This window comes from Cyprinodon tularosa, unplaced genomic scaffold (assembly GCF_016077235.1).
Source record: "Cyprinodon tularosa strain WSP-4 unplaced genomic scaffold, ASM1607723v1 ctg576, whole genome shotgun sequence".
NCBI lineage: Eukaryota > Metazoa > Chordata > Actinopteri > Cyprinodontiformes > Cyprinodontidae > Cyprinodon > Cyprinodon tularosa.
This window is the reverse complement of record NW_024039314.1, coordinates 275,728-301,802: the sequence shown is the minus strand read 5'-3', so window position 1 is coordinate 301,802 and position 26,075 is coordinate 275,728. Positions and strand designations below refer to the sequence as shown.

Here is a 26,075-nt window from a genome sequence, read left to right as displayed (position 1 = left end):
GGACGGTCTCCAAACTGCGAAGACCCCGCCTGCTTTAAAAAATAAAATTACACGGAAACTTTTAAGATATCAGAATAACAAAGTAGCTGAACACGCATATACATATATTATATTAAACGATTTTTTTGTTTAGATAATTATGTGGAAGTACATTTTTTTTTATCACGTTATATTTTACACCGGCACAAACACAAAACCTGCTTCCAGAGCATTTCTGACTGCATCATGGCCGCGCCGATGGCGGTAAATTCAGGTAATGGTGTTTATTTTTATTTTTTTGCTGTATTTAAGTCTGTTTTTTGGTGTCTGTGTTTTATGTCACATATAAATGCTTACAAATATAATGTTTAATCCGTCTATATTAGTTTCTATATGCTTCTTTTGCATGGCTCTTGCAGATAGCCTATTTTAGCCTAGCTTAGCTAATTACTTATGGCGTGTTGGTGTATAGAAAGCAGATTAATGCTGTCACTTTTCATGACACACTATAAAGGGAAATAGTATGTCCACTTAAATTAGACATTTGTTTAGCAGTAGTTGGGGTGACAAGTTCGTCTAATTGGAACGTACATTTGAAACTAAATGGTAGTAACAGTTATTAAGTGCTAATATTTATCAACAGCCCTGTGTAAATGAGAGCTGAGAAAATATTCAGATGATGTTTGTGTCAAAATGTTTTTTCTTATATGAAATGTACTAAAAAATACCGTACAAATAAATCCACTATCAGGTACGTAAGTCAAACACGAAGATAGTTGTTTAATTTTCCACTATTTTGACTTTGATGTGCTGTGTGTCCGAATTTACATAGAAACATGAAACGTTTAATCCAAAGTGAAATATTCTTCACATCCACAATCGTATATTGACCCCCCTTTGTTTAATACTGCAACAGTAATATTCAGAAACATTCTTCATAAAATGTCAATCCTTTTGTGGTTAGAAAAAACAAATTGTTACATTTATTTGTGCTGTTTATTTCTTTAATCAGCGTTTAGGTTACAGAGGAAAATAAATAGATAATATACTGTAATAACCAAAATATATTTTAATTGAATCAGTTTTAAAGAAGATAATGCATTTCCAACATTGACATTTTTTTGGAGTTGCTGTATAAGACATCTCTAAGGTTCATAACATACTTGCCTGCAGTATTTTTCCAGCTTTTACTGTCATTAGAGTGTCACAGGTGCATAAAAAAAAGAACTCTCTGCATTTAACCCATCCCTTTTGGGAGCATTGGGCTGCCATTGTGCGGCGCCCGGCGAGCAGTGTGGTGTTAAGGGTCTTTGCTCAGGGACTCAGAGTGACAGTGTGTGGGAGTGGGGCTCGAACCTCAGGATTCCAAGCTTTTTCTATGCCCTAACCACTAGGCCGCCACTCCCTGTATTGATTGGATACATACTGATTATACCATATACAGACCCTTAAAGGATTGTCTGTACAAAAGTTTTTGTTTGGTGCTTTTTGCATATGTAAGGTAACCACTTAATTACTTGTTACATTAGAGACTACTCACTTCTAAATTTCTAAAATGTCACTCAGTATTTTGCTACAGGTGATCAACAAATTTTTGGTTGGGAAACTGTGAGTCCAATCCTTAATTGCTGATGTCATTCAGTTAAAGATATTTTACACTTTGCACACACCACTTGCCCCTTGTTGTCGATTATGGGTTTTTATATATGGTGAGCATGTAAGTATCCTGTAATGTCTTGCTGTGGCAACCCCTGAATGAAGGAGCAGCTGAAAAGCTGCTGCTCATCATCATCATCTTATATGGCTGTTTAAAGCCTAAACTGCAAATTATTTAACTTCCAGCCAGTTTAATTGACTTCTTTTGTTTGTTTTTAATCGTGATGATGGAAAACAAACACACAATAGGGTAAAATTTACCTGAATTCCAGCTGATACCGATGTTGCAGTTTTAAACAATAATGCAGTTGAACATTATTTCATCAGGTTTTGAGAAATCTGATTTCTTTGGAGGCTGAGTAAAAATGTTTTATGGCTTTAAGAAGTAAAGCAGCAAACACAGCAGAGTAATGAATTTTTCTATTCACTCAGGGGCCAGTCTTTGGGGGCCACTCAAAGAGCTTTGGGAAACTGTAGATGGGGCCATACTGAGAAGACAACCAGAGACCGTCCACCTGTTGGATCTGCAGCTGAAGAAACACAAACCACACTTTCTCTCACTTTTTAAGAATCCGGTGAGGATATGGTCTTGCTCTTTTTAAAGGCCAACTTTAAAAAGTGTTTATGTTTTAGATTTAAATGTCTGGAGATTTTATTCTGGCACTGTTTTTTTCTAATTCCTTAGTGTGATTAAATTAAATGATAGAAAACCAAGCAGAAATTGTCAAAAAATGATGGCCTTTTTGCCATTTTTAGCCCAAAAGTCCAGAGCAGAGGGAAAAGGTCCGTAAAGCCAGCACAGAAGGCATCGCCATCCAAGGTCAGCAGGGTTCTCGGCTCCTTCCGGAACAGCTTCTTACTGAGGCCTTCATCCTCAGTGATTTGTTCGACATCGGAGAATTGGCAGCTTTGGAGCTTCTCTTGGCAGGTAATGTCAGGTCACTCAACACTTCTTTTTTTTTGATAATGTTAAATGCAAACACAGAACAACCCTATAAAATACACCACCTTCCCCAGGTGAACAACAACAGCCTCATTTCCCCGGCCTCACGAGAGGCTTGGTGGCCGTGTTACTCTACTGGGATGGAAAGCTCTGCGTGGCCAACTCTCTTCGCACACTCATCCAGTCACGTCATGGCAAGACCTTCACTCTGGATTTAAGGTAACGCATGATGGTGAAATATTTGCACAATGAAAAACACTTTTAAAAGCCCCTCGATGAGCACTTCTGTCACTGCTTTTCCTTAGACCTGTGTAAGTCTCCTAATGGCATGACATCAATTGTCTCATACAGTGGGGAGCTGGTGGGCTTGACAACCCGTTTTACAGATGAGCTGATGAGCCAGGGACTTACCAAACGCATTCTCACTTTGGTGTCAGAGATAAGCGTGACGCGGGAGTTTGAGCGGCTGCAGAAAGAACGTGGCTTGGGAAACGAAAAGCACAGAAAAGAGGTGTGAACAAATCTCCTTTAATAATCCGAAGCATTAACAATAATCATCAAATGTATTTATTATTCCTGAAACTCCTCTGGCTTTTTTATTAAGAGTGGAAATGCTGATTTGGAGAGGAAGAGCTACAGATAAGCTGAATACTTTCTCTCTCCCTGCTTCAGGTTTCTGATCTCATCAAAGAATGTCGACAGGCGCTGGCAGACAGCTTGTTTTCATGGACCTGTCAGTCGCCACTAACTAAAGATGACACCTTGGCTCTCATTGGTCATCTCGAGACGGTGACAGCTCAGGCTGACGGTTCACTGGACAGTGTGAGCCTTGCTTTGGTTATGGCTCTGCTCTACTGTTTGGATGTCAGCTTTATAGAGCAAGGAACCGAAGACAGAGAAGGTGATGGGAAAAATGGCTAAATCCATTTTTTGAAATAAAGTCTAAATAACACCGGCTGCTGTAGTGCTGACAGCTCGATCTGTTGATGTGTTCCCACAGATCTTCTCCAGGCTCTACCGTTGTTGACAGAGAGGCAGTATGTTGCTGCGGTCCACAGCCGTCTGATGGACAGCCAACCATGGAAGCTTCCAGGCCTGCAGGCTGTGTGTCGACTTGCCTGGGCTTTGGCTCTCCGAGTCCTTTCTCAGCTACCACAGGGAGCAGGTCAGTCTAGAATGTCTTATACTTCCTACAGAAATAGGTTTCTGGTTCCTGAAAAGATTTTGGAAATTGCACATTTTTCAAGTCTGAATAAGTGGAAAAGAAAAAGGGATGAGAAAATATTCTGATTTTTATACTCTCTCTCATACATGCGTCTAAACGTCCCATCCCTCAATCCTATCAATTATTTAATAATGTTTTTTAGAAATCAGGTAGGAAAAGAGGGTAAATAATTGATGGTTCAAAATGGACAGACAGGAATGATGGATGAAGGTACAATCCATCCAAAAGTTTGTCCTTCCTTTCTTTCCCTCCTTCCAGCCAGACAGCAGTAAAGATATTTGCTTCATATAAAAAAACCCCCCTGTAATTTTACCTTAAATGGGCTAAAAAAGAAGAACATTTAAAGTGTAAATGTGTGGAATTTGAACAAGTAGAAAAAGGTATAGCTGCTTGTGGGTTGATGGAACATTGGTGTTCATTATTGTTACGCAGCCCTTGTTGAATTCACTGAAGCGGACGAGGCCCTGACGGATCAGGCTCTGTTGGGAGACGTCTTCCTGTTCATGAAGGAGGGAATCTTGGGATGCGACAGTTTTTCCCAGGAAGAGTTTTACATCCGCCGCCTTCATTCGCTCATCACAGACTTCCTCGCACTGATGCCAATGAAGGTTTGTTTCTTAGTCCATTTTCATTATGTTAACCACTGATTCAACTACGTGTTGAAAATAATCCATATTAACTCCCTTTCTTTTCCTCACTGCAGGTCAAGCAGCTTCGTAACCGCGCTGATGAAGATGCCCGCTTGGTGCACATGTCTCTGCAGATGGATGGAGAACTTCCATCATCTCTGCGGAAAGACTTGGACCATCTCATGGTGTTGGTGAGTCTTTGCAAAATAAACTTTGAACTAAAGTCCAACCCCCCCTCATGCTTTTGAATTTCATCATCTGTTTAATGGAGTGAGATTAAAAGACTTGGTGTGATGAAAATGCTTCTCTATGGCTGCTCATTTTGGGGATTTTTTGTTTATGCTCAGATTGGAGAGTTTTACAGCAAAGATCCGTTTGGATTAGAACTGGGTCTGGAGTTCTGGTGTCCCACAGAGTCTCTCCAGCACACCTCGCTGCAGGGTTCCTACCTTGGCATGGCCCTCCAAAGGCCTCCTCATAAACAGGTAAGGCTTTAGAGGCCAGCAGTAAGAATATTTCTGATAGTGTATTACTGAGGATTTCCTCTTCTGCTCTTCTGCTGTTGCTCTTTGATGTAGGTGGTCCTGTCGAAGTTTGTGCGTCAGATGGGAGACCTTCTACCCTCCACCCTCTACATTCCTTATCTCTGCATGCTGAAAGGCCTCGCCAATGGTCCACAGTCCGCTCACTACTGTTTCAGCCTTCTTAAAACTAATGGCGCTGCTCACAGTAAGATCCAACTGTTCATTATTTGAAAAAAGTTTATCAATGACATAATGGAAATAATATTTTACATAATTTAATGCAGTTAATAATTTTTGATGATTTTATATGTTGAAATCACAGCTAATTTAGTTTGGTTGACATTTAATGTATAAATCGGAAATCCAGCTCAGCCAACTGACTTGAGCCCAAAGGAAACCAGACAGTAATAAATATTACTGCTACCAGATGCATGCATCACTGCGCCAGAAGCGGCCTGGCTCAGAGCTCACTGTGAGCTGTACGGTTTCAAAGAGTGTCTTGCCTGCACAGTCAGTGCAGTGGTTCCGCCTTCCTCTCTTTTCACAGCTGAGTAACCAATAAGGCACAAGTTTTCTATTCTATAGTAAGCATGACTATATTTTGTATATACAATAACTAAGCAGACTAAGCCTATATCACATAACTATTTTGGTCCTACCCAACTGTACCTGACCATCCTGTGTAACATCAAGGCTCAGGCATAGAAATCATATTCTAATGGTTTGCAAACTGAACTGTAACCTAAAGACGTCTTAAATGTTTGAGATTATTAAAGGATTCTCAGAAATTATCTGATGCAGAATGGAAGTCCTAAATGTCATGCAGACAGATTATTCTGAAAGGAAATGCACCTGCTGATGGGTGACATCCAAGGTTAACTGAGGCAGCTGTAAGGAAGACCCATATATTTTATTTCCTTTAAAAAGGAAATTAGTTTTGCATTTTTTCTTAGTCCTTATGTGTTTGTTTTTATCTTTGTTTTGCAGCCGCACTGAGGAAGGATTGGAAGACTTGTTATCCTAACAGAGTGTTTATGCAGTTTAGTTTTTAGATCTCATTCTGCATATGGATGCATGATATTAGCTTTCCAATATAAGATGGGATGTCGGTCGTTTCCAAAACATCTATATAAAAGGCTCTTTTTTTTTTTTTGTTTAACAATGAGCATTATGTCTGTAGTGGAAGCAGGTGCTGTGCTTCCAACTACTTCATCCGTCTGCCACATGAAGGATGTTGAAGTAAAGATGTTGGTGGTGTAAATGTTTATAAAGTGACAGAAACCATTAGTTGAACTGCTATTTGAAATGACAGCTACTTGTAAATAGGTGTAGGGAGAGAAAATACCGGTATGGGTTGTTAGCCTGTTGAATTATGAATCATCAGTAAGTCTGATACTGGATGAGCTGGTAAAATAAAAATATGGTGAATCCCTAGTCCTGTATGAAAAACAGCCTGAAGTGAAGGAACGGTTAACTGATAAAAGTCAGAGATGCACCATATAGCCCTTCTATTCCCGCAGACCTTTTATAGGAGTAAATCTTTTTATCATACATGCAAAGTTTCTGAGTAAAACTTGGTTATGTTTGAATGCTGCTGATCCCGATCCATTAGAATCATCTGATCTTCAAAGAAAACAGCCAGAACATTTTCTTCATATTTATCTTTTATTTATTTTTTACTTCCCATTAAGTTTCCCCTTTCTCTCCAGTAAAGCTGCTCTTACTGTGTTTTAGATTCTGATGATATATATATATATATATATATATATATATAAAGTAGGGACATGTTTTCCACTGAGGACCATCTAATCCTGTGCACAGGTGACAACATTCAGGGAGCTTCAGGAAGTCCTGTGTCCTGGGAACATTTTTTCCACTCCCTCATGCTGTACCACGAGAACCTGCGACGAGACCTCCCCAATCCCGATTCTGCTCACTACCGCCACCCTCCGCTCAGGGGAATCACCCAAAGGGAGCTGGAAGGACTGACGGCCTTCTTGCAGCTTATCACTGCCATAATTACCTGGGTATGATAGAACACACACCCTTCATGAAGGTCACGTCCTTGGATACTTTATCCTGTTAATGAATTGTTTTTCCTCTTCAGAGTGAAAATGCTCGGCTGGCGCTGTGTGAACACCCACAGTGGACTCCAGTTGTAGTGATGCTGGGTTTACTGCAGTGCAGCGTTCCACCTGTCCTGAAGGCTGAGCTCCTTCATTCCCTGGCAGCTTTTGGGCGGTCACCGGAAATTGCAGCGTCTCTCTGGCAGTCACTAGAGTACACACAGGTGGGACAGAACAATGTGTGGCAGCACCGAACAAAGCAGAAAGAACACCCCACGTGTTGTTTAATTTCAACCTAAATGCAGCAGGTTTGGTTCTGATCACAGAGGTTCTTAGAGAACATTGAGCATCATGAAGACCAAGGAACCCTGCAGATGGGTCACAGCACAATATCCCAGCAGGACAACCATTGTTAACACAGTCAAATATAATACAACTGGTCTAGTCAAAGCGCTAAATGCATCTGGTCTATGGCAAGATTTGAAATTACCGTATTAGCCTGAATATATGACAGGTTTTTTTTAATAGTTAAAAACAATGTAAAAAGTTGGTGTCGTCTTATAATAGGGGTCTAAAGCAATTATACAGGCGGACAGTTGTCTGAGGTTGCTAAACGATTGCAACAGCAGAGGGCGCCAGTTTTTTGTGAGCCAGAGACCTCGCTGTGGCTGGGGTCATCTATATCACGACTGAGATGAAGTGACAAGGATGCTACAAATGGAGAGTAGCTGCCAAAATAGTGGATCAAAAATCGGAGTTATGATGCCTATTTTAAAATAATGGTGGTCAACGCAGTGGAGGCATCAAGGGCCTGTTAGGCAGCAAAGAAATACCGATTTACAGAGTGCAATGTAAGAAGATGGCACGTTCAAAAATACCTGTAAAATTCGATCAGCAAAAGAAAAGCTTATCAGAAAAGTGCAGAGCTGCAGGATGAGAGTGAGAGGACGTCTGTGTGTGAGGAAAAGCTTTATGCAGGTTTTTAAGACGTGAACTTTGCCGTGAGCAAAGTTCAGGTTGCATTTGAGGTGAAGCGTTGCAATATTTCAATTAAATGTTTCTTACTGTGTAAAAAAAAAAAAAAAAAGTATAGTTTAATTGCACAAATCTTTCAATGCAATGTTAATATCAAGGAAATTGTAGCACTTCAATATAAAATAGTTTCCTTGAACTAAATAAATTTAGTTTATCAGTCTTTTTTGCTTTCGGGTATTTTTGTTTTGTTCCTAAACTGGTCCTAGAAGGAGGGGGTCGTCTTATATTCGTGTCAGTGTGGTAGATGTTCAGATAGGCTTTCATTAGTCTTACATGAAGTAGTTTTACTTTGAGGAATAGGCAAACGGTTTAATCTGTGATTGTGTAACCTTGGTAGACTTAACTACTTCTGTAGGAAATGGCTTTGTTGCTTTTAAAACAGCTAAGCTGCTGTTAGAAAATGTTTTTACCAGCAGTATTTTAAGACAAATTCATTTGTGACTTTGTTTCAAATCCAGTGTGTTAAAATATGGTTTAGTTAAAATGGTTTGGGTGATAAATGGATTTCATTATTTAATTTAATTTTATATTTATGAATGTAATTTTTTTAAATATCTGTAATTGTTTTTAATTATATAGTTTTTTTTTTTTTTTTTAGAAATGCACTTATTTGGCTTCCATAGCTCATAGTGACATCAGTTTGTTACTTTTTCTGCTCCGATTTATACTCATAACTGATAAACTATATCACTGTATCACTAACTGCAAACATCTTGCCTGTAACAGTTTTGAAATAACTCTTCTCTCACAGGGAGAAACTTTAGGTTTATAGCACCGATTAAAATGATTCATAAACTACAAACTAACATAGAAACATGCAATAAAAATTGTGTAAGCAATTTGGGGACCATTTAACAGAGGAAAGTTGGTTTACGTTCCAAATCCCTTTAGAGTTATTGTAGTGATTGCAAATGGGCCCTGAACACAGCTCCAAGCCATCGGCTCATGATCAGCTGTTATTATACGGCCCTTTTATAATCTGACAGCTGCAGGGAGAAAAGAGCATTGTTTAGAAAGACCAGGCCTGCCAACTTGTTTTACAAGCTTAGATTTAGTTACACCTCCCAGACAGGATGTTTGAAATAAAGGTTTGTTGTTGAATGTGATTTTTTGGTGTTTGTAATTTTTATCATGACACTATAAAGACTTTTTGTAAAATGTGGTAAAAAGGAGCCGAATTTTGGGAATTTGTTTTAACTAAGGTATGTTTTGTAGATCCTTCAGACTGTTAGAGCCCCAGGACAGAGACAAGCAGCAGGGATTGAGGTAAGTCGTCCTCCAGGTTTGTATCACTGTATATCTTTGGTGTTTAACTATTAAAAATGCATATTTGGTCTTTGGTCTTGGTTCTCAGGTGGAGCTTAATGAGATCGAGTCAAGTTGTGAAGAGTACCCTCTGACTCGGGCCTTCTGTCACCTGATCAGCACATTGGTGGAGAGCAGCGTCCCTGTTAATTTAGGGGCAGGGTTGCGCGTCCCTGGCTTTCAGCCCTATCTGAACTTCCTGCGTGACTCTGTGTTCCTCCCGTTCCCCACCAGAGCATATCGCCGTCCAGCCGAGAAGGTAAAGGTTCCCTCTGCAGAATTTGGATAGAGCTCAGATACATGTTTATTAACTTGTAATAATGCAGGCTTGTTTAATAAAAACACTAAAATAACATTAAAATGGTGCTTTTTTAGTGGGAGGTTGCCGATTCTGTCCTGGAGGTGTTCCATAAGCTGCTGCGGGACTATGAGCCGCAGCCTTCAGACTTCATCCAGGAGACGGTGGAGCTGCAGGGAGAGCAGGTCCCTGCTCACAAGCCCCCCGGTCACAGCCTCATGTTTCACCTGCTTAATGACTCGCCCACGCTGGCTCTCTGCCTCAGCATGCTGGAGGAGGGTGTTCGCCAGCTGGACAAATACGCTCCCTTCCCTGGTGAGCAGATACACGCTCTTGCTGCGAAAGGTATACAGATGCAGCTGTTCTCAGAGTATGACCTACAATCATCCCGTTATAGGTAAGAAGCATTTGGAATCTGCTGTCCTACACGTTCTGTGCCTTCTGGATCTGGCTCTGCAGAAGGAGGTGATGTTCATGGACCTCCTCAGGGAGAGCCAATCCTCCCTTCTCGTATCTCCTCTGGAGCAGTTATTCCAAGGGGTCAGTCCTCAAACCAGAAGAGCCGACCACCTCGTAAACATCGCCAGGTATGCAGCCGACGCCCATCTGGTTAGCTTGTTGGAGGTTTGTATTATTAATCAAGACTCGGAACCTGTTTCTGATTGGTCTGTTTCAGGTATCTTTACCACAGCAGCTCTAATCCAGAAGCTGCTTTTCAGAGTGCCAAGATTCTGCGACGCATCGCCAACTACCCCAACATTCAGCTGCGGCTGGTGGGAGATTTCACACATGATCAGGTTTGCCCAACTCTTCTACAGTGTCCAATTTTCTAAAACTAGAACCTTGAATTTGTAACTTATATTTTATTTTTTCATCCATTTTTTTTTCATCATTCATAAGATAAAATTTGTATACTCTTAATTTGAAGGCTGTTAGGGTAACTTCCACCCCAGTTTCAGATAGAAGGGTGGTTGGTATTTCCCCCGATTAATTTAAATAATGTACTCTGTTAACTATGTTTCTTTATGGTTCAGACTGTTAGTGATAAACTAATGGCTGGATTTGTGGAGTGTTTGGATAACGAAGAAGCAGAAGAAGGAGCAGAAAGAGAAGATGGTGATTAATTCCTTTCTAAGTTTCTTTTTAATTCTGTCTAAGATAAACTCCTTAATATCAAAGTGACTCTAATTGTGTTGGTTTTTAGATGTTGATCCACCAAAGAAAGTATCAAGAATCCGCCATGAAACCCAGATCCACATTCTCAACCTGCTCATAACCTCCCTGGAGCTGAAATTGCCCAACCTGGCGCTTTACCTTCTGGGTTATGAAGTCAAGAAGCCCGTCTCTTCAACCAACCTTCAGGATCCAGGTGGGCGGAGGGGGGGTTTAGGTAACCTGTGGAGTTTGGTGGTTGAGACTGTGTTCAGGGGATAGTTAACGTTTTGATTTCTGTCTGTGGCAGGTGTGTTGGGATGTCCGCGTAGTTGCCTGCACGCCATCCTGAGTCTGTTGCAAAGAGGCACTGAAAAAAGATCAGGACCCGTCCTCACGCAGCAGGCCCCTCACCTGGCCGAGCTCTGCTACCAGGTAAGCAGGCACTTAAACATATACATGAGCAACAGATTCCAGAGTGCTTTAAACAACCTTGATGGATGTTTTTTTTCTTCCAGGTAATCTACCAGCTGTGCGCCTGCCCAGACACATCAGGACCCACAATGCGCTATCTGAGGACCAGCCAGGACTTCCTGTTCTCTCACCTTCAGCACCTGCCCTTCATCCTAACAGGTGAGCTCAGAACACCCGCTAAGATCCTTGCATTTACAGCGGTGGGGGATCTGAATTGTTACGTATAACATAACTGTCTACTTTATCATGTATTGTATAAAATAATCCTATAAAATGAGCTTTTGATGATTGGTGCTCCCCTTGGTGTCAAAAAATAAAGAAGTGTTAAGAGAACGAGGACACAGAGAAAGCTCTAAACTTTCTCCACCTTGATTACAAAGAGCAATAAAACAGTTACAGTTGGAACAGAAAACCAGTGAACCAGAGACGATAAAGACATACATTTGGAACAAGAGCAAATAAAAATGTAAACAAACACATGACGCTTTTCGGACGGTGTTTAGGCCAGTGTAGGTAGCAGATCTGCTCGGTTTCCCTGCCCTTCTTATGACGTCATATATGGCAACACCTCTCAAACTTTATTGCACCCGTTTCTTAAGAATCAGATCTCTAATGCATAATGCGTCTGCTGGCTTCTGGTAAGACGTGTTTTCAGGAGTTTTTGAATTCACTAATCTGGGGGCAACTTATCTTGCTTGCAGGGTAAGATGTCATTGGTCCCTCCAAAAATGAGAGGAAGAAAAGAAGGAAAGACACAGGAGCAGATTAAATAAGCAGATAAGCTTGAAAGGAGATAGAGATGAGTGCAGCATAGAAAGTTTGCAGGATGCAGCCAGTGCACAAAATAAACCTTTATGGAGGTTATATTGCCATGCCATTGCCATGGGCTGCTCAGTTGCTGCTTGCACTGCTGCCTTGCAGCAAGAAGGTTCCAGGTTTGGTTCCCAGCCCGGTGTCTTTCTGTCTTCCTAAGCATGTGGGGGTTCTCTCTGGGTACTCCAGCTTCCTCCCTGTGACTGTTAGGTCAATTGGCTTCTCTAAATTCTCCTTAGGTGTGGTGTGTGCGTGAATGGTTGTTTTTCGTGTTTGTCTCCGTGTTGCCCTTCGATGGACCGGCAACCTGTCCAGGGTGTACCCCGCCTCTTGCCCGTAGACAGCTGGGGGTAGGCACCAGCACCACTCGCAAGCCCAGCAGGGATATAGCGTGACAGAAAATGGATGGATATTGCCATTCATCAGTCATTAATTTGCTTCATCAAATATAATTATGTATATTAGTGGTTGTATATAGAATTATGAATGTCACTCTACAAAAAAAAAACAAAAACAAAAAAAGACACATTTCTTTAGTGCAAAAGAAACATTCAGGAGAATATTTGATCAAAGAGAAAAATGTGTTTGAGTAAATATACACCCCGTTCTCCTGTTGATAAGTCGTCAGTCATCCAGATAATGTGGAGAGACGGCATAGAACAAGAGGATAATGTGATAGAAGAAGAGGAGAAAAAGCAAGATGGTAAAGTTGGAACTGGAAACGGGCCAAAACAATTATTTCAGCTGTAGCTTTCGTTTTATTGCTTAATATCTGCTTTACTTTATAAAATAAGCAGTTTTTTGGTCAAACTTTTCTAAACTAATAAGTTTCGTTAAATTCCCCCACCTGGGCAAAACACTGCATTGTATAAACTGTGTGCTTGGTTAACAGCAGTTTTTGTAAACATATGTCCAATTAGTCATTAATGCTCAAACAGGAAACTGTTATTAAAAAAAAAAAAGCTTTCTACTAAAACTATGTTTCAGTTCTTGTCCACCTGGCCCAGCTCTGATTATAATACCATAAATAAGTTAGCACTGTCTGTGTGGAAATACTTCCTGATTGCATAATCAGTTTTCTGATTAATGCTCAGTGTTATGATCTATGTATTCTTAACTATTAGCTTCTTTAAGTTTTGAAAAAGTCACCATACTGGTTGCTGTGAACAGTTTTTAATGCAAATTTAAACTGAACCAATTCCTTTAGCAGAAGGTGAAGTGTTTTCTGCTAATAGCTGCACAAGCAAAGTTAGGCTCCCCAGTTATTTCTCGATCGTTATGTTTTTGTCTACAGAGAACCAGATTGCTGCCCTCTCCCAAATGTCATGGCTCATGAAAACCGCTGCAATCGAGCTGAGGGTGACTTCCCTGAACCGGCAGCGCTCTCACACCCAGCGCCTGGTTAGCCTCCTGCTGGATGATCAGCCGCACCCTCAGCATGCCGGTAGCTTCCAGCTTATGTTGAAAGTTTGAAGATCCCAGCAGTTGTCTAATTTGCTCTTCTCTGTTGATTAAACTATTTTCTTTGTTTTTATGCTCATTCCCTGAAGGAAGTTGTATCTATTGTGATTATAGAAAAAGAATGAATGTGTTTTAAAATGAGAGATCTGTTTTCATCTGTAGCTGAGAGCGAGTCTGGGATGGAAGAAGATACCAGATCAGTCAGTGGTTTCCTACATTTTGAGACGGTCTCTAAAGGTTTGTACCATGCAGCCTTTAAACACACACAAACTGTGACGTGTGAGTCTATTAACCAATTAACTGATTATATTGGCTTTTTTTAACCATCAGTGCGCAGGAAGCTGCTCAGCGTGCTGGATGCCATTGACTTTAGCCAGGACATGCCTGAGCTGTTGCAGCTGGACTTCTTTGAGCGCACTCAGATTGAGCAGGTGATCTCCAACTGTGAGCATGTCAACGAGCAGGGACACACTGTCTGCAACGTCAAGGTGAGTGTCTGGGTGGAAGACCACATTTTAATTTATTTTTCTGCTGTCATTTCAGTGTCTTTCTTTTTATGTAGATTTGTCTTTAGTGTTTTGTTCTTGCCATCATGTTCCCAGTTACTTCATAGAGTGCTGGTGGCTGAGGTCAATGCTCTGCAGGGAGTGGCGGCAATAGGACAGAGGCCCCTGTTGATGGAAGTAAGTGTCCTTCCTTTCTTCCGAACGTAAATTGTACTTTCAAAATGTTGAGATCTCTTAATTTGTTAATTATCTGATGATTAAACTCTTGGAAAAACCTTTTACTAATCAACACCTTCGTGCCTGGATCCCTTTCCACAGGAGGTGAACTCCATCCTGCAGCAGGTAGTGGAACGTAACCGGGTCCGCCGTAGCCTGAGTGCGAAGCGCCATGCGCTGCAGTCCTGGAGGAGCCTGGTGGAGACACTTTTAACTGCCTGTCCAGCTGATCTTATACCTGCTGAAGACAGGCAGCTCATCATCAGAGACTTGTTGCTCGATCTGTTTGATAAGGTTGGTGAAAATAAGGGGGGTTGTGAGATTGCTCAGCTTGTCCTAATGTGGCATAATTCCTTAAATTACAGATTAATTTTTTTTATTAATGTATTGAGGCCGTTTGTGGTTCTGCTTTGCATTGTGCAGGTGTTATCAGAGGATGCAGCAGGAGAGTTGATGCCCATTGTTGCAGGAGCAGTCTTCACTCTGACTGCACAGCTCAGCCAGTCAGTGCTGTCTGAGCAGCAGCAGGGGGTGGGAGCTGAAGCATCTTCAGGCTTTGCCTCCATCGCTAACTCAGCCCTTCACCTGATCCTCCGCAAACTGTTGGACTTTATCCTTTGCACTGGTTGGTCATTAAAAACGTGTTGTAGGCTAATTCCTATCAGACGACTCTAGTAAGAGGCATTTTTGATTCAAACTATTTCTTTTTCTTCTTGATCCTTTAAGGAGGTGGATACCAGCGGCTGCGTGCTCATCTGTATGGATCTCTGCTGTATTACCTGCAAATAGCCCAGAAACCCGAGGAACCAGAGACTCTGCAGACAGGTGAAAAGCACAAGGAAATCTACTGTGGTTTTTGCAATATTTGAAATTAACTGTGTACAGATTACGTTTTTTCTGGTAAGATTATCAGTAGGGCTGAAACAATTAATCGGATTAATGTAATTTATCAATTATTGAAATAATTGTCAATTAATCGATTAGTCATCAATAAATAATCGACAGATTAATTGATTAGCAAATTAATCCTTCAATTCAGCCCTAATTATCATAGAAATGTTCTTCTTTGTGCAGCAGGAAAGGCCATGTGGGAGCGTCTCACTGCTCCTGAAGATGGATTCTCTAAATTACAGAGAGAGAACCTCGCTATCATTGAAAGCTATGGCAAAGCCCTCATGGAGGTTGTGTGTCGGGATGCTTGTGATGGTCATGAAATAACCAGGGTAAGATCCAAACCTGCAATACATTACAAAGATTCTTTTAAATACTTAGAATAATTTTAAGAAAGTTGTGAATTAGATTATTTGAACTTTTTTAGATTTATGAAGAGAAAAAAATCGCAAAGCTAAGATGGGCTGTGTCTGAATGTCTGCCCTAATCCCTAAATCACTATAAAGAGCGGGGACTATATAGTGGACTTTATAGTGAACTCAGTTAATTGACTGTTTTGACAGATGATCACTACTTTCTGCTCCCGGTTGGTCACTAACTCTGCCTCCCTGCAGGGTTACTGCACCATTTTTATGTCTCCCGTTACAACAAATCCCATGATGCTCTCGCAAAGCATTCTGGGACATATCTGCTCATCTAGTTACCACAGATGATCATTGCTTTTCAAGGTGCATTGTGGGAAATTTCGAGTCCACTACTTTTTCATCCACTATGTGTTCAGACACTCATCTAAAATGGCTATATATAGTGCTCTATAGTGATTAGGGCACAGACTATTACGGCATCTTTCTGCTGTTGTTTTCCACCAACATTTAGTATAACACTGATGGATGATGAACCATTTCCTGGATTTAAACATCTATAGTGATACAGTGAGGTGGCACTTAGCTGGAATCTGTATAAACTATTGAAAGTTGGCCCTGCCATTGACAGTGGTTCTGGTTAAGGGATGGAAAAGCACCTATTTGACGAGGATCTTGTATAGTAATTATTTTTTACTGAATCCAGACTCTGTTTCCCCTCCCTTTTTTTTCAGATGTTGGCTCTTGCGGTTCTGGATCGTATCCTGTCAATAGATCGTCAGAATCAGTGGCTGCTTTTTGTGTGCAACAGCGGCTACCTGCGTTCTTTGGTGGAGAGTCTGAGGCAGGATGATACTGCCCTGCAGAGCCTGCTCACACCCCAGCCACCCATCCTCAAGCCTCTATACATCTATGAAAGCAAGATGGTGAGGAAAGCATGACATGTTTTCCATTTTGACTAAATGTTCTAGCACATCTTTACAGATGTAAATGTACATCTTTCTAAGTGAAGCTAAACTGCTTGTGCTGCTGCAGGCTCTGCTGACTCGTGTGGCTAAAAGCGGCCAGGGGGCTGTAGAGCTGCTGCGCTGTGGTTTGGTGGCACAGCTGATTGAGTGTCAGGTGTTCGATATGATTCCTGACACTGATTCCCACAGGTAAGGAAGGAAGGAGAAGGAATCTGTCAAATATTTATCTGATGTTATATATTTATTTTTGTTTTATATTTCAGAAATTTTAATACCAAAGAAGATTTTAAGTTTGAGATGAAAAACTCAGTCTCTAATAATTTCTCCCAATATTAGCTCTAGTAGCTTAGACATTTTTCAACCATAACTTCCAACACTATAATCGAAGGATGAAATTGGCCTAAATTTTTCTGTCTGTGCATCGCTAGTCGGCTGTCTGACTCAGTCTTTCTGTTCCCATGTGGTCTCAGGATGATGCGGGATCCATCTGGCTTCATCCCAAGTCCAATAGAGCGCTACAGACAGATTCTTTTACCAACTTTGAGGCTTCTTCAAGTTATACTGACCTCTACGTCCATGAATCACCAGCAGGGGGCAGCACAGGTAAACAAAACTTTAGTAAGAAATCTCCTACCTTCTTGGAATTACAGATGAAAGGTTGGGTCATATATTTCAGTTATAAAATATAAGAAATTAAACGCGTTCAACTCTTTACACACAGACTGGTTTGTTTTAAATGTTTCTTTTTTTTCTTTTTGAGATTTTACTAGAGGCTTGTTTTTTTTGACAGTAGGCTAAAAGCAAAGGGGTTATGAGAGATGGGGAGAAACATGCGGCACAGGTCGAATTAGAACCCGTAGAGGACTAAGGCCTCCATACATGAGTTGTGCGCGCTAACCAATGTGCCACCTGCATGCCCCAATGTTTCTTTCTTTTGCAATAAAAACTGCATGTTTTTATTTGACCTGCAATTTAAGGACTATTTGTTGAAACATTTTTCTGGTCCTCACCTGTTTGTATAAAGAACGTGTTGTGAATTGAGTGAGTTTGGGGTGAGGTACAGGGTTAGGACATACACAATGAAAATGAATGGGTGAAAAAAACAAGGCTGTGTATTTGTGCAGGTCCTCCAATGGCTGATCGTCCACGCAGACACTGTTCAGGCTCTGCTTCGTTGTCAGGAGTTAAGCATGGGAGCTTTGAAGGAACTCTCTCTGCTCACTGCAATCATCAGTAAAAGTGCTCTGCCAGGTATATAAACCTTCCCAAAAAGATCCTTAACTCTTATTATTTTATTTGTTGATTCATTCTTAGTTTTTAATCCTGTAAATCCCAGAAATATTTGCTGACTCTGTGATTCAATAAGTGGAGTTTATGTTCTGTTAGGTGTTCTTGAGATGGGTGGAGAGATCAACAGTGCCGCTCTCATGGAGTTTCAGGGTCACATCACCAGATTCCAGGTGAGAAACCTTTTACCCTAAAACATTATTTTCAAAAACTGTGCCTACAGGTACAAGAGATGTTAGATTAGAGCTGATATAAGGTTTGGATGCTGTCACAACTGAATAGTTTGATTGATATGTTCAGAAATTGTTCAAAGAAAGGAAGATTCTGGAAAATTATCAAAAGACTGTCTGAATTGCATTGCTGTTAATGCATGTATTCCGTGTTTTAGTCGGTAACTGTGTCTCCCTTCTTAGCGCCTGTGTCTCTCCCTGCTGGGCCGCCTGGCAGGAAGCGAACGAGAGAGGTTGTTGAAGCAGGCAGAGATTTCTACACCTGGAGAATCAGCCGAACGGAGAGAGGAAATTGAAGTGGCCATGATGCAGGTCTGACGTACATTGTCTACTAGAGGAATGTTTACTTGGGTTATCTGAGTGGGGGGAAGCGGGGACAGTGCTTTAATGTTTGGCAGGCTGCATGTTTTTGGGTTGTCGCCGCCGCCCTGATGTATGGCTTCTTTTGTCCTGAAGGTGTGTGCCAACATCATGGAGTACTGCCAGACTCTATTGCTGCAGAGCTCCTCCCAGGCTCAGTTCAGCATCTGCCTCTTTAGTCCGTCTGGCAGCGAGCCAGCTGGCAGGGATGGAGGACGCTCAGGTTAGTGACATCTGCTCCATACTTTACAAAAAGGAAACAGGAAAATAGTTATTTGGTTGGTTGTTGTTCTATTTTGTTCTATTCATGTTCTTTTGTGTGTTTTTTTTCCCCACCTTTAAGATCTTTCATCTTCTCTGCCACTGTTTGCTCACTCCCGAGTCCCTAGCCTTGGTCTGGTTCTGTATTTGCTGAAGAACAGCGCTTCAGATTTCTTCCAGTTCCACCAGAATCACCGGCAGAGCCTGAGCAAGCTGCAGGGCCTTGATCAGCTGCCTCCAGAGGAGCTCAAGGAGGTAACCCTCAAATCAGCTGCCATGCGACATTTTCTCCTCTACTTTTATGATCCTGTTTCTATATATCATTAGAAAAAAACAAAAAGATTCTTAAAACACTCCCCATGGTCTACGTTTTGTTTTTAGTAGGTATTTTTATATTTAGATATGCCAGATAATTTACATTGGTACATAATATTCTGCCAGAATGTCGTTGTAAATGAATCATTTCCAGCTGGAAAGTTAAACTTGTAATTATCAGCCATTAACTGTGATCGTCATCACTTTTAATTATCCAACATCTAAACACCAAGCTATAAAAGGTAGAGAACTATCAGGGTTAAACCTTAGTGCTTCTGATCCTCTGTGCAGCTGTGCCAGGGCCTGGTGTCAGGTCCAGGAGCCGTGGAGAAGATCTCATCGGTCCAGAGGAGCCTGCTAGCCAAGAGGCGGCTGGTGCAGTTCATCAACAACAGAGCCAAACTTCTGGCCTTATGCTCCTGTATCCTTTAACGTTTCTATTTGGTTTATTCAAAGTAATAAAGTTCAGGTCTTTTTTTATTTTCTTTTTTTGACTGAAATGTAAACCATCCAGTTTGTTAGACTTTAAACTGTGCTCCTATATAAATGGATCGGGTTAACTGTATTTCTCTACACCCTGCATTTGGGTGGAATATTGGCTAAATCTTAGAAAATAGAATTGACAGCAGCAGAAAAGTGCTGATTGGTTAAAAATGGGGGAAAACAAAAGTTCTGGGGCATTCCATGTCTGAGGGAGTTGGTGGCTATGGGAAAGATGCCTGAAGGCGGCGACCTAACAGAAGCACCACTGAAGACACTGGTGCTGTTCGCTGAAGACGTCAGAGTGCATCCTGTGGCTACGGACTAGCCAGCTTCCATGCTGATCATATCCCTAACAAGCTGCAGTTGAACCTTAACCCGCCTCTTCCTCAGATGTCATCGAGACCTGCTTGTTTGTATTGTGGCGCCATCTGGAGTACTACCTGCTGCATTGTTCTCCCAGCGACCCCAAAGACTCCCTGCTGCCTGGATCCAGTTTGTTCCGATCCCGCCTTAAAGACGGTGAGCTCTCTCCCTAAAGCTGTCCGTCTGCCATGATCAAACAACAAAGACAGGCAGGAAACAGCGTTGATGTTTAGACTTCTTTAGAAAAAGCGTTTTAAGATGTCCACTCTGGTTTATTTTACAGAGTCGTTTGGTGGATTGCAGGCTGGTGGCGGCCGTGGAGTTGGACTGTCTAGAGTCAGCCAGCAAGACTTGGACCAGGTAGGAAAATTGTCCTATCAACAGGATGTTAACTTTCTTATATTCATCTGTAATGACTACATTTTTCTGCTGCAGCTGAAAGGCGACATGGATGCTGGATTTGGGGAAGCTCTCCAGCGGAAGCTACTGGAGGTTGAGGGCCTATACAGCCAGGTCCGCTCTCGCTACACTTTCATCCAGGCTCTGGTTCGAAGGATCCGCGGCTTGATCCGACAGCCCAAGAGCTGAGCGCTCCAACACAAAAGACTGATCAAGAAATGATGCGTGTGTCTGAATGGGACCGGCTATAAAACAATAACTCCTCTTGTTATCTTCACTGATTTCTACTGACCAACGTCTCTAATGGCTGTTGGGCGGTGAGCATACTGATGTGGCACTTTGCCACAGTTCTAATGCCATCATTGCTTGTGGAAGAATGCACCTATATTTTTACTTGTTAGGCTTTTGATATTCTGATTTATTTCTGTGTTTTCTGAAAATAAATACTTTCAAAATGGAAAATAAATGTCAATACTTAACATCTATTTCATAAAAGAAAATAAAAAATACTTCCAGCTCTGGGTACCTTCCCATAAATGAGAACATTAAGAAATAAAACATTTTCTTTCTTGTTAGTCTAGAAATTTTCGGCTGGTTAAGAGAGAGATGAACGCTGTAGGCGTCTGTAATATTACAGAAAAATCAAGAAACTACCACTAGTTTATTAGGAAAGGCAATAAATACACGATCATAAGGGAAAGGCTGAGCACCTGATTCTTTCTGCATGTTTGGCTTCTCTGAAGTACACGACTGCCAGGTTAATTGGTCTCTAAATTGCCTCATTGTCTCTGACGAATTGGAGGCGACCCTGCAAGGAAACGCAGGTCAAGATCTAAGCTGAATAAAATCAACATTGACCTAAAACTTTAAACAGCCACACCTAATTGTAAATGTACCTGCAAACACACAACCTAAAATATCTGTAGTTCCATTTCCTGATTCATCTTTTATTGGCTTTATCTGGTCTACTGTGATAAACGGCAGCTTCTGGCTCAACCTCACTGGGTTAAGTTGTAAAAATCTTAAGAGGAGAAGCTAAACAAGGAGCCGTGTTAAAGGAACATTCCTTTTCAGAAAACATTTCTGAATACTTAAGATACTCAGGCACCAAGCAAACAAGATCGGTACAGATTATTGGATGTCTTTATTTTCTTTGTAGGTACACTTTCCTTATAGGGTGTAAAGTGCGTAGATTCTCAAACTTTTGGGACAGAAATATGGATTTACATTCAGATTTATCAGGTTTGTGCTCTTGTGGCTTTATTGGAATACTGAAAAGGAAAAACGAGCACTGGTACGGCGTGGGAGCATCCTTTGGATAATATAGGCACATCCCCTGGGTCTGTCCAGCTCTGGGGGTCTGTGTGACACATTTCAGGTTAATAAAAATGAAGAGGCTGTTTTTTAGCTGACTGAGAACAGTCTGTGCTCGTCACACTTTATAAATTACTTTAAATAAAATTAATTACAGCAATAAAAACACATTTACACTTGTTGCTTCGGCTGGCTATGTCTGATTGTGCTGCTGGTCCATCATCAAAGCGTACTGCCTCTTTCAGCTCCTCACTCATCACTCTCTCTTAAATCTTCCTTCACATGAGGACAGTCGGTGTTGCTTTTCTGATGCAGAAAGCATCATACGTTTCAACCGATATGTCTGATACACAACAGAGGCTTCTGATTTTCCTCCCTTGTTTTAACTTTACCCTTTTTTTTCCTGAAGGCTTTTCAGCATTAAATACCTGTAGTGAGATTACACTGAGTCGAATCAAGTAAAATATTATCATACTGCAAAAACAGATCTAAAAGTGTCTTTAAAAAGAGTTTTCATCAATAACAGCAGGTAAATAAGAGGATAAGCCAATCAAATTAGTATTTTGACCTTGAAATAAGATAATTATACACTTAAAATGTGAATGACTGCTGTAGTCAACAGGATGTGTCCCGTCTCTAGAAGCTCATCCAGGAGGGACGTATCCTCCATGCAATCAGCTTTTCTTTAGAAAAGTTTTTTACCAATGTGACAGGATGATCTGATTGAATTGTCTGTAAAGTGCCTTGAGATGACAGGTTGTGAATTGGTGCTCTATAAATCTGCTAGTTTTTGTCTTATTTTAAATGTAAATCATCTTATTCCATTGGCAAATAATCTCACTCACTTGCTCATATCTGGGGAAAATAAATTAATAGGAAAAAGAATAAATTTTCTTTGTCCAATACTAAACTACATTGCTCAATCTGCTCGACCGTATATCCCTCCTGTGGGTAAATCTGAGACAAACAGTAAAACATACCACTTAACCTGCTGCTGTTTTAGTTCATATGCATCAATTAAAATAATAAAAGGAGGGATATTTAAAAAAAAAACCCTTTGAATGCATAAGTAATTTTATTAGAAATAAAAAACTGCCGGTTTAGTGATCAGCTCATTAATATTGTATGAGATAGAAAAATATGTGATTTAAACTATATTTAAAAAAACAATCGATTTGCTTTGCCTTTAAAAGGTTTGCAGGGGAACTGTGGTTGATCTAATTTGTCATCGATATTTCAGTTTCCCTAGGAATTGTGGTTTTTACGTTTGTCTCTCTCTATACGTTTAGTCCAGATCCATTCCAGGGTCTATTTTCACGGTGTGACGGGAGAAGAGCGCATCATCATCCAAGTTCATTCTATTTCTTTTAGTTCTAGATCCATCTGCTCAAGCAGTCCAACCCAGTGGGGAGATACTGGAATCATCATGTATAACGTTCAGATGTTTCTCCTTTTCATAGAGGGAAAGCTTAAAACTAGATTTCTGTACATAATAGAGAGCAGGTTTTCTTTTGTATTAAAAAAGGCCTTCTGTACAAGAAACAGGTTTACAGCACCAGCAGACACCTCAATTCATATCCTAGACAGAAAGCTGCAAGGCTGCCTCCTTGAAGTTAGATTTTTATGTAATAGTGCTCTCTTCAGTAGAAGAAGCATCTGGAAGCTCCTTTGCTATAGTGTTGATTGTACCAGAAAGTTAGGAATCCAGCACAGTTCCAGCAGGGGAAAAATCCAGGAGACAGCCAAAAGATTATAAGAAGGACAGCTCATCCAGCTTTAGTCGATGCTCCGTGTCTTTAGAGGACAGAACAGAGAGGGGCGTGTCTTAGCATCCATCCTAAGAATGGTTAAACAGCAGTCTGGATGCTGAGGAAAGTCCCACAGCGGTTTAGTTTGAGGACAACCGTCCACCTAGGTGTCATCAGGGTTTGCTTCCTGTGTGTTGCTGTTCTCCAACACGCTGCCACCGTTGGTCTCAGGTCGTGCTGGCATCTCTCCTGTCACCGCCACTCGGATGACTTTCAGCCAGCGCTGCTTGAGTTCCTCTGTTTCGGCAGCAAAGCTGTGGACAGACTTGGATTGGGAGAGGCGGAAGCTGGACGGAGGTTCTGTTTGCCGGGGGCTGTCCTCCACATTGTATCCAAGCAGTGGGATGGTGCACAAGGCCTTCACGTCCTGTGAGACACAGCAGAAAGATCAGATGTTATCCATAAGAAAAGATCTCCTAGATATATTTCTGGATATTATTTTTTTTTGTACCTGTGGAGCTCCGTAAAGGTAGAGCACCAGACACTCCTTTTCTGGGATGACACACCAGACCCTCTGCCAAATTTTGCCTTTCTCAGCTAAGTGCTGCAGGAAGCCACACATGATGCTGCTGTCTGTGATCTGAGCTGCCTCAATCTACACAGAGAAGGAGGGAGCCACATGTAGTACGTATATAATGTATATTAAATACAACAGACGGTGCCACCTGGAAACAGTGGATGATGACTTTTTTTGCAAAGCACTATTAAACATTACCTCGAGGATGCCCTTCTTTTTGCCCTCAGTCACCCCTTCTCCTGTTAGGATGCAGTAACAGTCCCTGCAGACTTTGTTCACCTTGTTGTTGTCATATTCAAGCTGAACCTTGTTGTCTGAGCATTTCCAGCAGACCACCTAAGAGAAGCAAGCTAGATTTAATCGTCACAGAGTTCAATGCAGATGTCACAGAGGGAGAGGAAGATTTAGAGATACTGGGAGTTCTTAAGCTAGAAATCGTTGTTATGAGAAATTATATCTGAAGCGCCAGGAGAATGAGAATCTAGTAAATACCCATTGTTTAAGCCGGGTGCTCAACCAATAAAAAGAAAAACCCTGAGATTAAGAGTCAAACTCAAGAGGAGTGTTCTTTTTGGGAGTGTTGGACTATTGGTTAGAGCAGTGCGCTTGTCCTCTGAGAAGGTTGCAAGTACCCAGTTCAATCCCACAGCCTGCACTCTGGGTCCCTGAGCAAGACCCTTAACCCCACACTACTCCCCGAGCGCCGCACAATCGCAGCCCACTGCTCCCCAAGGGGATGGGTCAAATGCAGAGAGTGAATTTCCCCATTGTAAAACAATAAAGAGATTTACATATAAAGCTTTAAGGCATCTAAAACTTCAAAATAAACGGGAGTAAAGTTACAGTTACATAACAGAAGATAAAAGAATGAATATAAAATATTTCATTAAAAGCCTAATGATAAAGAAACAGGCTTCTCATTAAGCACTAGGTATATTAACACCAGTTCAGTCAAGAAAAAAGTGTTGTAGAAAAAGCCGAAGCAAAGCCTATAAGTGCAGAAACTCCTGGAGTGGATTTTAGTTGGAGTCTGAATCCTTAACCAAGGGCTGGTTTATCCAAAGTCCTCTTTAAACAAAAGAGAGTTTAGCGCTTCACTTGGAAATCAGGGTCCCAGAGTCTTAAGGAATAGTGGAGTGTACAAGCTTGACCCAAAAACATCGAAAAGCATCTACAGACTGTTTTAAAAACGAAGATAAAAGAACCGAAGATACAGCTGAAATGTTGCTTCAAAATAACCCTAACATCTGAGCAGAACCACAAGCTGATTGTCTCCATGTCTCGATGCATTGATGCACTTAATTCACACCAAATGATTTAAGACCAAGAGCTGAGAGTAGATACTGTTAAATGGTTCCACACCTCTGGGTTCAATATCCTTTTTTTTAATTATTGATGTGATGCAATGTTTTAATCTTCTTAAAGTGAAAGGTAATTTGGGGTTTACATTCGTCATAGGTATTAATAATTAAAAGTAGCAGAAATAAACACTCTCTGTGAGTATTTGCTATGCATTTTATTCATGTCAAAATTTATAACCGTTATGTCAAAAATAACAAATCTGTCAAAAATAGGACAGCAAAGGTGAACATTTTTCATGAGCCGAACTCTGACACAAATATATTATATATTTAAACTAGCTAACATGATTTGATTTAAAGGTTAAACCTCGGTGTCTCCTGTTCCACCCAGACCGCATGCATTCTGCAGGGAGATGACTTACATGGCCACAGGCTCTGCAGTGGTGTCTTCGCCGTGTGATGGCATTAAAGGGCTCCCTACACTTCATGCACATCGTCACCTCATTGTCGCGAATCCACCGAGGGGCCCGCTTCCCCAGCTCTTCTTTCTGCACCAAATGAAAATAAACTTATTCAGCATGACAAGCCTAGAAACAGCTGACAGTTCCCTTTGAGAACATGCACCACTAACCGAAACTTCCACGTCTTTTAAGGCGCTCTTGAATGACTCGTTCTTTTGCTGGAAGATTTCTATGGTCTCCTGGAAAGCCTGAGAGAGAAACAGATAAAACATGAGTCTTCAGGGTTTAAGTTTAAAAAAAGAGCTGATTGGAGGCCTGGACTGTCTGTACCTTGATCCAGCCTTCCTTGTCTTGCTCTGAGCTGAGGAAAAAAAACAGAAAAAGACAGGATATGTTTAACCAAAGCTTCTTCTTGCATTTTGAAATTTAATAATTAGTGACAGACTTATAGTAGTACTGATTGATTGATGGAT

The 26,075-nt window shown here is 41.1% G+C and overlaps 2 protein-coding genes across 8 annotated transcripts in view; one reads left to right on the top strand and one right to left on the bottom strand.

Moving 5' to 3' along the window:
• Positions 1-225: 225 nt before the first annotated feature.
• On the top strand, positions 226-20,776 carry nup205 (nucleoporin 205). Its single transcript, XM_038306234.1, has 42 exons — positions 226-253; positions 2,068-2,210; positions 2,392-2,563; positions 2,653-2,797; positions 2,930-3,089; positions 3,251-3,479; positions 3,579-3,743; positions 4,236-4,411; positions 4,507-4,623; positions 4,780-4,917; positions 5,011-5,161; positions 6,778-6,983; positions 7,064-7,246; positions 9,273-9,323; positions 9,412-9,621; positions 9,738-9,975; positions 10,058-10,247; positions 10,337-10,457; positions 10,695-10,776; positions 10,865-11,029; positions 11,123-11,247; positions 11,331-11,445; positions 13,394-13,543; positions 13,723-13,797; positions 13,891-14,048; positions 14,163-14,243; positions 14,385-14,576; positions 14,706-14,907; positions 15,009-15,107; positions 15,357-15,505; positions 16,270-16,461; positions 16,571-16,692; positions 16,974-17,106; positions 17,628-17,754; positions 17,890-17,963; positions 18,204-18,332; positions 18,477-18,603; positions 18,724-18,896; positions 19,248-19,377; positions 19,830-19,958; positions 20,086-20,162; positions 20,238-20,776. The coding sequence occupies exons 1-42, from the start codon at positions 226-228 to the stop codon at positions 20,388-20,390; spliced, it is 5,982 nt and encodes a 1,993-aa protein (XP_038162162.1). The 3' UTR covers positions 20,391-20,776.
• A 1,470-nt stretch (positions 20,777-22,246) lies between these two features.
• fgd4a (FYVE, RhoGEF and PH domain containing 4a) overlaps positions 22,247-26,075 on the bottom strand; it is a 78,411-nt gene continuing 74,582 nt past the window's right edge. For all 7 annotated transcript variants that reach the window (XM_038306228.1, XM_038306227.1, XM_038306229.1 and 4 more), the window contains 6 exons: positions 25,933-25,963; positions 25,773-25,850; positions 25,564-25,689; positions 24,039-24,176; positions 23,775-23,918; positions 22,247-23,690 (listed from right to left, as the gene is read on the bottom strand). In XM_038306228.1, the coding sequence (XP_038162156.1) occupies positions 23,427-23,690; positions 23,775-23,918; positions 24,039-24,176; positions 25,564-25,689; positions 25,773-25,850; positions 25,933-25,963 (781 nt within the window). In that variant the 3' untranslated portion in view covers positions 22,247-23,426. The remainder of the gene's footprint in view (positions 23,691-23,774; positions 23,919-24,038; positions 24,177-25,563; positions 25,690-25,772; positions 25,851-25,932; positions 25,964-26,075) is intronic.